General features: G+C 39.1%; 1 protein-coding gene across 6 annotated transcripts; it reads right to left on the bottom strand.

Moving 5' to 3' along the window:
* Positions 1–18: 18 nt before the first annotated feature.
* Positions 19–13,641, bottom strand: LINS1 (lines homolog 1). Of its 6 annotated transcripts, none has more exons than XM_074880080.1 (7): positions 13,587–13,641; positions 8,876–9,419; positions 8,691–8,780; positions 7,322–7,463; positions 6,472–7,062; positions 2,365–2,545; positions 19–1,370 (listed from the first exon to the last, which is right to left on the bottom strand). In XM_074880080.1, exons 2-7 carry the CDS (start codon positions 9,281–9,283, stop codon positions 470–472), a joined length of 2,313 nt encoding a protein of 770 aa, XP_074736181.1. In that variant the 5' UTR covers positions 9,284–9,419; positions 13,587–13,641; the 3' UTR covers positions 19–469. The 6 variants fall into 6 exon arrangements, with proteins under 6 accessions (XP_074736181.1, XP_074736182.1, XP_074736180.1 ...); XM_074880081.1 differs by lacking the exon at positions 13,587–13,641 and adding an exon at positions 13,482–13,496; XM_074880079.1 differs by lacking the exon at positions 13,587–13,641 and adding an exon at positions 13,351–13,408.
* Between the last annotated feature and the right edge of the window lie 302 nt (positions 13,642–13,943).

Below are 13,943 nucleotides of genomic sequence, written 5' to 3'. Positions count from 1 at the left end.
CAGTATAAACACCAAAACTGTCCCCAACTAAAATATTTTATTTAGCTCAACCTCTAAGCAGTCAAGTGTTGCATTAACACTGCACTGTAGTCCATAAATCACTACACATCTGGCAGTGACCTCATATATAGAATGACATTAAGAATAACTGACAATACCTTAAGTATCATATATTGTTGATATGCTTTCACATTAGTAATTTATTATCAAATTTTGAATACCTAACAATTAATTCTTATATACTGTACACTGACATACATACCATGAATAAGCCTAGGACCCTAAGGTAATGGATCATATCACTGAATGCAATTGCAGATTTTTAAGGTGTCAACCAAAAGCATGTTTATCCTGTTTCAGGTTAAATACACTGACAGGTGCAAGAGGCACGAGCTTGAGAAGTCACTAATCTCATGGAAATGTTCCCTAGTGTATTAGTTAAAAAAAATTACTAGAACACTTCTTTGGATTATTGTAGATTCACATTCTCACTGATCTGCTCAACGTGGCTCAGCAGTTTCAACAACGCAGATGGATTATATGGGAAAAGATTTCTTCTCTGCAACCTAGAAATAGCTTTTTGCAGTTCTTCCAAACATTTTGTTGATTTGCAAAGCATTATTCTTCGGGGAACGATGCTATCTGAAGACGCCGTACAAGTCGAACAGGATGAGGTATTAGATCCCTTTTGTTTCAGAGGCAACACTTCAGACTTGAGTGTATTCAGTTTATGATCTGTGTAGCTGCAACCAGTTGCCCTTATCCCTGTCTCACCCTCATTATTAAAAGGCACCTGCTTTGTGTTTACCAAGCACTCTTTTCCATCTGATTCTAATTCAGAGTCTTCAGAGCTGTCATAACTAACAAGGCTTTGAAGAGAACCCAGCAGAGATGTACTATCGTTGCATATCAATGAGTTCAACTGGTTAGACACTGCAACTTCATTATCACCTTGCTCTCCTGTAAACACTAAGTAATTGTGAGAAGCAGCCAAAGATATAGGAGTCTGCGGTTCTGGTTCACAACAAGCATTTTGCACACTCTCATCACTCATGCAACTTTGTTTTTCTTGATGGGGGGGCTTGACAGAAGAAATTGGTTGAAATATGCCATGTTTGGTATCAAAATGGTTACAGACATCTACAAACTGATGCCAGTCTTTCCTAAGAAGCTTTAAGTACCTTACCAAGTACTCCAGAAAGCAAGTTTCTGATGAAATCAAAAAGTCTAGGAGTACTGTGGAATCAAATGCAATTTTTTCTAGAAAAAATAAAAAGATACAGTGAGGATTATATCCACTTGCATGAGTACAGAAGTTCCAGGTTTCCTCCTCTTTTTGGCTTAAATTATCAGCAGCATCATGGCGTAACCTGAAAAGTAAGTCACGAAATGATTAAATTCAATGGAAGTTTACATTTAAAAAAAAAAACCACCACAGGTATGTCCAGAAAATAGTATTCTTGCTCTTTTTTGATTTTGTCAAAAAGCAAAAACCAAAGAAGAAGTTTTGATATTAGAATGAGAAAGAATGAAGGCAGGTAAGGCTAGGAGGTTCCTTGGACAGTTTAGGAAGCCAAAGCACTTAAAACAGGCCTTCCTAAACAGCACTCCTTCTTAGGAAACGTTCTGGAATAAACAGAGTTACCTACAATACATGAATTGTTATTTTAATATTTTTGTAAACCTGAACACAGATTAACTTTCAGGATGCTAAGCACATTGGAAAAGAGTGGCCTCATTTTGTTTAGACATCTAAGAAGATTTGTGCATATCTAAGATACTACTTGCAATATCTTCACATTTGAAGCTTGAGGGACCTTTTCTAAATCAGGATAATATCTTGTATGGTAATTTAAACAACAATGAAGAAATGAATGTCCAGGACAAATTCTGGAAGAACACATTTCAGTTGTCAGCAATAACAGTTTTTAGTAACTAACTAGAATTAACAGAGGTCCAATCCTCAGAGGGCTACTTTGCCAGAAGTCCCTGAATCCTTGCAGTTTAATTATAACATCCCATTCTTGTCAAACTCTCAGTGTTTAAGGAGTCTTGCCTTTTATCTGTCTAATCACTGTTTTAGACTGTGAAGTTAATTATTCTGAATTACAAGATATGATAAAGTATTTAATAGGAAACAGTTGCACAACTCCCTCACTTCAATCAAAAAAACCTTAAATTATCAGCAAAGTTAACTGCTCTTACACCACACATTATTACATTGTCCTGAGGTTTGGGGCTTTTTTAATTATTAAAAATATTTTATCTTTAGACAAAAATAATCAATGGAAATGTTACGTATATCACAATAACCTCACTAAATTACAATTCTTCATAGTTCTGCCAAATAAAATGTGCACTAACCTATCAAATTTTAAATAAATGAGTAATAAAGCTTTAGCAGCTTCCCACATATCATCATCTTGCTCTATGAAAATCAAGGAGAGCCATTCACAGTGATGTACAACTGGGTGAGACTGTGGGGAAGACTTCCGATGATTCCTCCAGAATATCAACAGCTGGGACATGGAACTCTGAAATTCTCCTGAAAAGAAGTAGTAATCATTTTTTGTTACTAAACACACTTTTTAAAAAAAAAATTAACAATGCATAACAGTTCATTAATGCATTTATCATTCCTTAGCTCAACTGATTTAACACAGCATCAAATTTTATAGATTATTTTTTGCTTCTTAGTACCAAAGAAATCAAAAAATATTTTGCAGAAAACCGTAAGTTATCTAACCTTAAATTCAATGTGAATGACTACTCTATTAAGCTCCAAACATACCAATGTTCAGATGCCAATGTTAACAATTGTAAGTAACCTGCAGAAAATGGATTCATTAGGTGCTACCCCCACCCCGCCAAGACAGACAAAACTTAAGGACACAATTTATTCATCTAACAGCATTCTTCATTTCCTTGGACTAATCAGAGATAATCTAGAAAGTTTTGGGTACAACAGAGTGAATCCTCTCACACCTAAGCTCACAGACTGATGAACAAGATTACATCTCCAAAAATCTGCATATATCAGAAAACCTACAAAACTGTGACTATACCTACACAGCTGGGCTTTATACCTTCCTTTAGCTCCCCAATTAGGTAGCTTCGTTGGTACATCACAAACTAAAGAAAGGCGAGTTGTAATCAAGTCAATGCCACAGATGGAATGATCCAATATGAGCACCTTGCTGAGGCTTCATCTCAGGTTGTTCTTCCCATATGAAGTAATAATATGACTGTAATGTTTTGATAGGACTGAAGCAACACCCCCCAGCATGATTCACTGTATAATTTAACTGCAGTGATCTAGAGCTGATGGGAATAAATTGTCATTTCTACAGTAAAATGAAGTATGAAGCTTGTAGTACAGCCATAGTCTTTATAAAAGAAATTCTTCATGGATTATTTATGTTGTCAAGTACATACAGGCTTGGGATAAAGATACCTTCATGAGATGGTGTAAAATCCTTGCTGGAAGGATTAATGTAAGCAGTGTTTTTCCTGCAAATCTCTAGACATTACACTCCTGAATGGGAAAAGCACATCAAAATTTATGCCATTTTAGTGCAGTAGCTTACTCATAAAAATAGCTTTCATATGATGGACATACTCTTTCCCTTAAGTCAAGAAACTTACCTCTTCAACACTACTCACTTACCGTAGCATGGTACTATGTAGCCGTTTTTCATGTAACAGAGCATGCATTCAATGTTTAGAAAACAGAAAAAAAAAAGTGACCTATATCTTTACCCCAAAGGTACTCCTTAAGAACTCTAATGTTGTTGGAAGCACACTATGGTTTGAAAAGCACAGTTGCATCATTGATATAAACAGTGATTATCACTTTTGAAAAATTTCCTGCAACATGGGAATCAATTTTACCTACCACATCATTATGTAGTTTTCCTTAATATTTAAGATTTGCTTTTACTCTTAGCAAATAATAGGAACAGCAAATTATCTTTGTTATTAATAGTTACTATTCAGACTGAAATTCTTCCCTATAAATCAAAGCTATCTGGAAATTACTCTCAAAATTGAAATGAATTAAAGTTAAGCCACTGTAATTCATGTTAATAAAAAAAGGTAAGATCAACCAGCTTCCCGGAAGAAGAGTTAGCATATTAAAGCATTTTGGTGCTTGTTTTAACCACTTAATGTCACTAAAATAGAAGCACCACTTCAACTTGAAATTCCTCTTGACACTTGGGGTATTTGAATCTAATTAAAAACCTCATTTTTGTGTCATGAATCTGAAAAAGAAATGAGAATTTTTTTCTTTGAGAAAGAATTTTCATAGACATCTAAAACAGATTTAATCTACATTTTTTTCTAGTCACTTGTTCTTAAGACAATCTCAGTCTCTATACGTTTTTCAGAAGATGTATCTTAAGTAAAATATTCTCTACAAATACTTAAAAAACTCTAAGTATGCAACTGCCATCACAAATATAACATCTTTCAAAATCTGGGAAAAAGGGTCAGAAGCTGTCTTACAGAAATTCAGAGCTCTTCTGCACAGTCAGATGAATCAAAAATTGATTTTATGCTTGCTACATAACATAGAAATAGAAAAAGTTAAATAATATTTATATCTAGAACTTGTATCAAAATGTCTCAATATATTTAAAATGCTGCAAAATTTCATGCTTGTTTAAAGAGAAATATAAATGATTTTTTACTTTTTGCCACACCATCAATTGGCTGACAATAAGGAACACCCATTCTCACTTGCATTTGACTAGAAACGCTGCTTCAGAACTGCCTTCCCAGTTCTGCGGTGAAGCCTGTAACCCAGGGCCAGCAAACTGCTTTGATCACAGAATTTGCACATCCACGTGCACGTGGCTTTGCATCAGAGGTGAGCACCGTCTGCCTCTTGGGAGCTTAAAAGGCAAGTGGGAAGATGGGATTCCAGGAGCGTGTCTCAGACAAAAAGCCTCACCCCACCACTTCATTATAGCTCAGGAGAAGACTACTAACCGGCTACTCGTGTGACACAGCAACGCATCCTCTCCCATCAAGAACACAAGTTACACATTCCCCTGCCGTCCCGCTGCCTCCCTGTGGCACAGCCCCAGCACAGGGGCCAGAGCTGCTCTTCCACTGATCCAATTCATCTGTTCAGTAGAACAAACACACTCAAGTAAGCAGGTATGAAAAGTATGCTTCACACCTACTAGTTCAAAGGACTAGAGCTGGACCTCAGGTGAAGAACACAATCACTATTCTCCATCAAGTCCCATAATTTCCCCTTCTCTTACTTTATTGCTTCGTTATTTTTACCACTGCGGCTTTGCCCAATTACATTATTTGTCTGACATTAATGCCTAGTACCTTCAACCAAGATAAGTACTGATACAGAGAAATGATTACTTGCTTTGCAACTTATTTACTTATAGCAACACTTATAGCAACTTACAAGGTTTTTGAACATTGCTAACGTTGCTTAATAATCCTGCTTGCCCAGACTGTTCTGTGGAAACTTACCAAAGACTACTATGTTCAGCAAAAATAAGAAACATGTTCTTGGAAAGCAGGTGTATTCTAACAAGTTGAGTCTTTGTAGAGTATAGATAGCCATATATGGACAGTAGAAACTAGGATACTAGTGGTTTTAGATAAGATAGAGGGGGTAAACCGGCTGGAACTACTCTTGTTGTTCAAGAAATTGGCTAAGAGAATCTGCGCATGCTCCGAGGAAAAATACAAGATGAAGAAGACTGTGAGCCTTCCTCCGAAAGACTCCCGAAGATGACCACCAGGAGGCAATGCGCAAGTGCAAAGATAACAAACTGCTAACACCAGCCTTTTGAACTAACCCAGCCTCACTTATGAATATGTATATTTGTATTATGTAATCCAATGAATACATATATCCTCATTCTATAAGTTTCTGGTAAAATGTGCTGCCAGTGTGCAAGCTTTGTGGAGAAATCCCCTTGCACCCCAGCACCGGAATAAACATACCTGCTTTATAACTCTCTCAGAGTTGTAGAGTTTGTTTCCACACATCAGTACATAATAGTGCTTAAAGTTCTACCTCCACATTTGAAAACAGGAGCGTGTTACCTGCAGTTCCTTTTAGTTCCCACCCTGAATAGAGCAGATGCTCATGCTACAGGTTCTCTTCTTTTCCAACTGGAGAAGAGCCTGGTGTTCCCAAGCTGGCTCAACTATTTCAAATATTAACACATGTTCTTAACAGGAAAAGTTTACAATCTCAGATGCAGCTGTTTCAAGGCCCCCATACTGCAGGGCTAAGAGCAGGATAAAATGCAAGGAGGCAATTAATTAGAAGGACACAGTGATAGCTGGTTTCCTGGGTGGGTCTTCCCTTTCCTCCCTCCCACCACCACTAATTCAGCTGAAGTCTATTTAGTCTTAATGAGTTGCAACTACAAAATCTGAAAGCTTTAGAACTCTTGCTGCTTAATGAACAAAACTAAGAGAGACTATTACCTTTGATTTCAGCCTCTGTAGCGGAGTTCTGAAACTTGAATTCCAGCGCTTTAAGCACAACCAGACTCAAGGCTCTGAGAACAGTTTGGTCAGAACCACCAGGAGTATCATCTCCAGGAGCAGCTTCACTGCCTCCAAAGTAGCTGGCCTTTTCACGGAGCGGGATCTGAGTCAGCCAAGGCAAATTCACAACCTGCAGAACACTGTTACTCAGCGCGAGCATATCCTCGTATAAAGATGGGGTTTGTAAGAAGAGTGATCCACTTTTTGCATCTTCTCTAGACTTGTAAAGGACACATTTCTTAAGGAGCATAATGAACTTCTTCTTGATTAAATAGTGAATTGATGAGCTAATGAGGTTCAGGACGTAAGAAACTTTCAAAAACAGTACTCTCTGGCATCTGAGTGGTAGTTCTAATTCAATTCTGGAAGCCAAAAGTGCTTCAAGCAGATCTATAAAACTGATCAAATTGTTTGCAGCTTCAGAATAAGGTGAAGTATAGTGGTGACTGTCAAAATGATGGAACAGAATGGAACTGTAAAATCCTTCAAGCACAGCGTCAAGAGGAGCCAACAACTTCGTCAAAATACCTACAGCAAGAACAACAACATTACGGAATTGCAGTGTAACACAGTCAGCTAAATCATCGAATAAGCAGAATACAGATGACTCTGACTATTCTCAGTTTTTAAGCATGTTTAAACCACTACATTTTTAATAGTACTTTTGTCACCCTCTTTACAATGAAGAGGTGCTCTTTACAGAGGCTGCTCCAGATGAGATTAGCAGTAACATTCCTCCCCCTAGTGGGAACTTCTGTATCGATAACATCATAAAACTGCTCAGTACCTGCTTTGGGCAAAACTTCATCTTTCAGGATGTCCTTGATAACAGTTGTAAGAGTCCACAGACATTCTGCTACCTGGGTATTCACAGGGAATCCTGAAAGAGTCTTCAAACTAAAGGTGAGCCAGGTGACATTTAATGCATTCTAAGAAAATTCATTCAAAAAGATGATCAGGTATGCTTTAGAATTGCTATGCAAATTAAATTAAATCATAATACCATGATTTAAAATTGTACATTAAAAAGGTTCAAATGTAGGCATAAACAAAACAGAGGTAGAAACAATATATATGTCCAGTGCCTTTTAAGAACATAGGCCTCTATTTACAAACCTGAAGTCACATACGCATGCAGTAGAAGTTATCTGTATTTTCCAGAAAGGGAAAACCCAACCTCCAAATGTCATGTGAACTACCCCAAAATCAGATAATACTGTAGTCAGACCATATCTGAATTCGTAACTCCTAGACCCAAACAACTTTGCAAGAAATACTACAAACAAATTTCTGATAGAAATCTATGTTCAAATATCCTGCTATGGAGGCTACAATCTATATTCACCAAATATACAGCAATTAAAAAAACGCACAAGTAATTGGAATATTCAATCAAGAAAATACAGTAAAGCATTTGATTAACTTTCAATAGGCTGTTACCGTTTTTATCTACTGCATCACCTAACAGATATTAAGTAACTGTAAAAGTATTGCTAGTCTATTGGGTTTTTTAAATACCTGTACTGCAATCTTAAAGAGAATACTTCTTGTCATCTAGACACATTTTACCTTAAGATAGTTTCATAAAATTCCAGATTTTTATAGCTAAAGACATTCCACCTCACATTACAAACTTCTGTTCTACATCTGGTCCCCTTTCTTTCTATACTCCATGCCCCTCCCAACACGCTTGAAATATTCTCTTGGAATATTACATATCTTTCCGATCCATCACTTATAACCCAAAGCCCCTTGAGACACACTTTACAGGAGAACTATCACATAGTATTGTCTTGTATAACCTTCACATCGTTCCCGATACTGGAGCTAAACATATTTCAACAAAACTGTGTGGCATTTTGAGGGGACTAGCCATCTGTGTGCTGAATATCAGCAGGTTTCAGAAAGCTAGAGCAGAGTAGACATGCAGGCAACAGATGAAAGAAAGGGGCAGTTGTGATGTTGCTCTGTGGGTCTACTTACAAAAGCAGTCTCTTTAGCAGTACTTTTAGATTTTACAGCAGTCACACAGTGAATGCTTTTGTACCACATAAGCACTACAAAAACTTGGCTCTAGAGTCAAATGGAACAACTTGAAGGCACATACTCACTAAGTTTTTTTTTTTTTAAGCTGTGAAAAGTTATGCCATACTCACCTCTTCCTTCAGCTGGAAATACACAAGAGATGCTAAACTTTTTGAAGCCATGTGAGATAACAGCTGATCAGAACTACCAAGCAGACAAACCTGCAGATGTGTAGAAAGAAAAAGTATGTCAGGCATGTTCATTTTTATTTTTTCCTCCTTTCACAAATGTCTTTCAAAAGTTTATAAAAGCTTACCAATTTTGAGTCAATTTTTGCCTCCTTCAGAAGAGGGACAAAGATTTCACAGTACTTCTGTCTTGCACTGAGTTCTATTTCCTGGGACTCTGCTTTAGCAACCATCATCTTGATCAGGGTTAACTGAAGCAGCATCACTTCTCGTGGACAGAATGAGGAGTTCATGTTTGCAAAGCTATTTGATATATCATCTGTTTCAGGGACAACCACATCTGACATATCAGTGTCCTGATGGCTCCTAATACCACCATTAGTAGATGGCAGATGCATCCAATTACATGATTCATCTCTTTCTGGTGACTGCTCAACACACAGATTAAGTAAAGAGGTATAATGATGGCTTTCCTTTGCTAGTGGAATGCCTACCAGTACATCCTTATACATCTGCTGCAGAAGAGAGATCTTCATTATGAGAACATCCAATATTCCATAAAATGACGTAGGTCTTCACTGATTATTCATGGTCACTGCAAAGCAGCTTCGAAGTTATTTTTATCCAGTAAGAGAAATAGAAGCAGTATTAGGCATTTCTCTTCTAAGTTACCTAGAAATAAATATTGTGCTATTACTGAACTTAATAGATAACTAGAAAGATACAAAGAGCAACACACATTTTTACAGAGTTAATACTACCATTATTCAACTCATTTTGAAAATACAAATTCACTGTTTAAAAACAGCAGGAGTGATAGTTGCACAAAACTGTCCCAGTGAGGCACTAAAACGATACACGAACTACCATGCTGTGAAGAAGTTTACAGTTCCGAAATTACACTACTGACAACAACATTCATTTGCTGGAACTAACAAAACCAAAGGTGACTAATACTAGGGATTAATTCTGAAAGATATGAGAACTTGGATCAAATCTTTCTCTACATTGCTAAAACTACCAAAACCACATTATTTTGTGACAGATTCCTCCAAAAACAGGCACCAAGTTTCAACTGCAAATTCATCTGAACTGGTGATGTTTATTGCTCCACCAAGGCTGGATATGGCAACACCTCTCAAAAAAAATGGAAACCAAAGGACAAGTCTTGCCTTCCGTTGTACACAGGCTCAAGGTGAGTAGCGTGAATATACAGGAGGGGAGGACTGGGCTCTTAATTTAGTAAGGAGGACCAAAGAATTCCTTTACATCTACATGTGCACCACTCTTATTCTGAGCACCTACATCTTGAAATCCAAACCAGGTTTTCTGATAATGCAAAGGACCAATAGTGCCACAGGGCTGGTCTCAAGGGCCCAGTGCCTGAGAAGTTTAAAATTAAAAAATACTTAAAAAAGAAATTGTAAAACTTATTTAAGAGCCAATAAAAATACTTAATCATATTCAGGAAAGGTATAAAACCAATAATCTTTATCACCATGTCAGTGGAACATATCTTTAGATCACAATACTGGAATATTCACTATAGCTTAAAAAGAAGTGCTATTAAGAATTCAAATCTCTCTTTAAAGTGTGGGCACCTAAGCACCCACAATCTTCTACCCATTATGTAAATGGATAGACAGATACCTTACAAAAAGGAACATCAGGCTTTCTTTTTCACCTGTATGAAGAGTGATGTTAGTCTGTAATACTTATCTTTTTAGGACAGTTTTAACATGTTCTCTAACCAGAACTCTTTTAATAAAAAAACCCAAACAAACTCATTACCTTTATCTAGTGTGAAGCTAGGAGTGGGACTTAAGTTGTTTGTAAGAATTTGGGGTTTGCATGCTTTTTGGATCCCCATCTTTATGGCTGGCATAATCAGCCAGGTAGACTCCTGAAGCAATCTGTCTGTAGGTGGCTTTTATTTAAATCTTACATTTCCCCTTTCTTACCAATGGAAGAAAACAGCTTGGTAAGAAATTCTAAAGATCTTCCCATCCATGTATCAGTAACACCTGCATTTATCATCACACCAAATATTTTAACTATTGCTTTTTAGCAGAATATTAAGAAACAATGAAATGATAAAATTCAGTATATGAGGCATTATGGTTTTAATTTATAATCTTCACAAGTTTTTAAAACACTATCAAACATTGAGAATTACACCTTCACTTTTACAATTTGTTTTTTTAACTGCAACTGAAGTATGTATTGACAAAATGGCTTCCCAAAAGTACAAAGGATTAGGGGTAGACCAAGATATGCTACCCAGACTCCCCACTTCTTCCACCATCAGGCAGTTACTTCCTTCAGAAGATAATCTAAAATTAGAGAATAAGAAGTTGCCTGCAGGGAGCGATCTACCATTTACTCTGCTATGGTATTTCTGAAGACACATTTAGCAATGGCTGACCTGACAACTCGAAAATGTTATAGTATGTTCCTCACCTGGTAGAGCTAAGAACCCTTCCCCCATCCTTTCCCATATTCCACATTTTAAGAATGTATCCGATGTTAAGAATATATCCAATACTTCAGACAATAAATTCCTTCTTCATTTGCAGAATCTATTTGGAATTCTACTTGAGGTAGAAATTTATGACCTGAAACCTCATAAAATTTCTTCAGAAATCACTCTAAATATTTTATATAGCTATTGTTCCTATCTTTGAGTTTTATTTCCTCCTAAATGAATACCTAATAAAGTAAAATTATCTCAACACATTTACTTCTGTGATCAAGATCAACTTGAATTATCATCCTACATGGTAAATGAACAGATCTCTCATGCACAAGTTCATACGATACAGCAAGGTTGTTAAGGCAGAAGAGATTTAAAACTCCTCTAGGACAAGCGCTGTGAGATTTTACCTTCACCGCATGATACTGGTTGTGCTTTCCCTGATCCTACCATAATACACTTATATTATACCATTAATTTGCAGAACACTTTACAAAAACATCTATGAGATATGTCTCACTCACACATGACAACAGTTCATGAATAGAAGTCATTAAAGAAAATGAAATGTGAGGGGGCTTATTTTGAAGAAATTTACTTCAAAGAGGAGGAAAACGTCAGACAATGACTAAATTTCAGAAATAGTAAGAGAGCACAGTGAAAAGCTCAAAGATGAAGAGTAAAGAAAAGCAATCACATTCATCCACAAGAAATGACAAACTCCAACCCTTACTTGTATTATTTATTTATTCGTGATAGCATCTAAAACCCAATTAACGTAACGTCTCACAGTGCCAGACTCCTGCATAAACCATAGGAAACAGTTCTAAAAACATTATGTATAGACTGATCAGGCAAAAGACAGAAAGGAAAACTATATAAGAAAAAAACACATAAATATTTTGTTATACTTATTTTCATGACTACTTTAGTTAGGCTTTAAGATCAAAATCAAAGTCATGAGGAGCTGCAAACACAATTAGAGAAGAAACTCAATGGAAAAGGAAATGAACTGGGGATGAAAACTCAGATGGCAGCTGAAGCCTGTAAGGTTTAAGGACCACCATAAACCAAGCAAGTGAAGTTTAAGTGGTTGCAAACACCTCCAGAATATCCTAAATCCGAGTTATAAAATACGTGTATTTCTACAAAGTGGGATATTGAATTTAGCACAATGTCATAGAAAACATTGGACTGGGCTAACATTGTTGATATCACATCTACTTTTTTTTACTAACACAAATGGCTTATGACACACAATTACTCAGAGATATTAGCGAAGAGGCATGATTAAACAAGGCTATTGTTAAGTCCCTGTATTAGTCTTTCCCTGTTATATATACACTACTAAATGGTAATTGCGTGAGTAGCAATTGGGAGAAAACAAACTATCCAGAAAAACCCTATTTTCATTAAAATCAGATAAAGCAAAATGAAACCACACTCCATGACTTATGGGTATGAGTTTGAAGGCTCTGGATCTCCTTACAATGGAATGGTTGAATCATCTAAGAAATAAAATATACTTTGGACTACCTGTACCTGCAATGACTTCGTAGACTCATCTCTCAAAGAATATGCTTCCGCTCAGTGCTGAAATTCTGTAAATGCCTCTAAAATAATGTCAATTCTTTCCAGAGGTTGTAAATAACCTCTGCTGCGAGCTGCCCAATCCCTGACTGTCAACTTTGACACCTAAGCATGCCAGATGCTTTATTTACTCTTCCGCAAGCATCTTTAGCCACTAGACGGGACTAGAGAGACCCCATCCGCCCTCCCTGGACCCTTACTGTACCTCTCCCACTGGCCTTTCAGAAATGCCAGCACTGGGTTACTGGTAGGAAGACCTCGTTAAAAGCGACACTCCAGTCTGACAGGGAACGGAGAGGAGAGCACGGATTTGTGTAACCACCGCCCCAAAACAGCGGGCGCGGAGAGCCCCGCGCCGCCCTTCCGGCCTACAGGCCCTTCTCCCCCTTACCCTCTCCCAGAAGGCCCCGTCAGCTTCCCCAACCCACCCCCCCCGAGCCTGAGGGCCAGCCGAGGCCTTCTGCGCCACCGTTCCCTTCAGCACCGCCTCCGGTCCCCTCCTACCCCTCAACGGGCGCCGCTCCGTGCTCCTTCACCCACCCAGGCCAGTCCCGAGCCCCCTGCACCCGCCGCCCCTCAGCCGGGGGCTCCCCTCAGGCCTCCCGCCCGACGCCGAGGCTCCGCCCCTTCCCTCGACCCATGCGACCGCCCCCTCCAAACCCCGCCCCCACCTGGAAGCCCGCGGCCCCGCTTAGTCACCCCGCGCATACGGGCCCCGCCCCTCCCTCCCCGTCCCGCCGCTAGGCAACCGCTGCTAGGCAACGGCCGCGACTCACCCGCCCCCGGGAGACAGGGCGCCGTAAGGCCCAACCGTCCTCCGTCAAAACGCCGGAACCGCCGCAGCCGCCCCCTTTCCCCTCCCCTCCCCTGTCGCAAAGCCCTCCCCCTCCCCTGCACCTTTACGGCAAGGGGGAAGAGCCGTGGGCGGAGCCGCCGTCAGCCCGGCGCCCAATCAGATGTAGCGGCGCCGCGCGGTTGGGGGCGGGCCCAGCGCGGCGGCAGCCGATTGGCGGCGGCGGAGGTCAGTCCCTGCCCGCTGACCCCGCAGCGAGCCGAGGGGGGCGGCTCGGTGCAAAGTGTCCCCACACGGCTCGGCCCCCTCCCGCGGCCGGCCCCGCCGCTCCCCCCGCCCC

The sequence above is a fragment of the Strix uralensis genome, chromosome 11, assembly GCF_047716275.1.
Source record: "Strix uralensis isolate ZFMK-TIS-50842 chromosome 11, bStrUra1, whole genome shotgun sequence".
In the NCBI taxonomy this organism is placed as follows: Eukaryota; Metazoa; Chordata; class Aves; order Strigiformes; family Strigidae; genus Strix; species Strix uralensis.
Note: the sequence above shows the minus strand (reverse complement) of the source record. Positions and strands in the feature narration are given on the sequence as shown.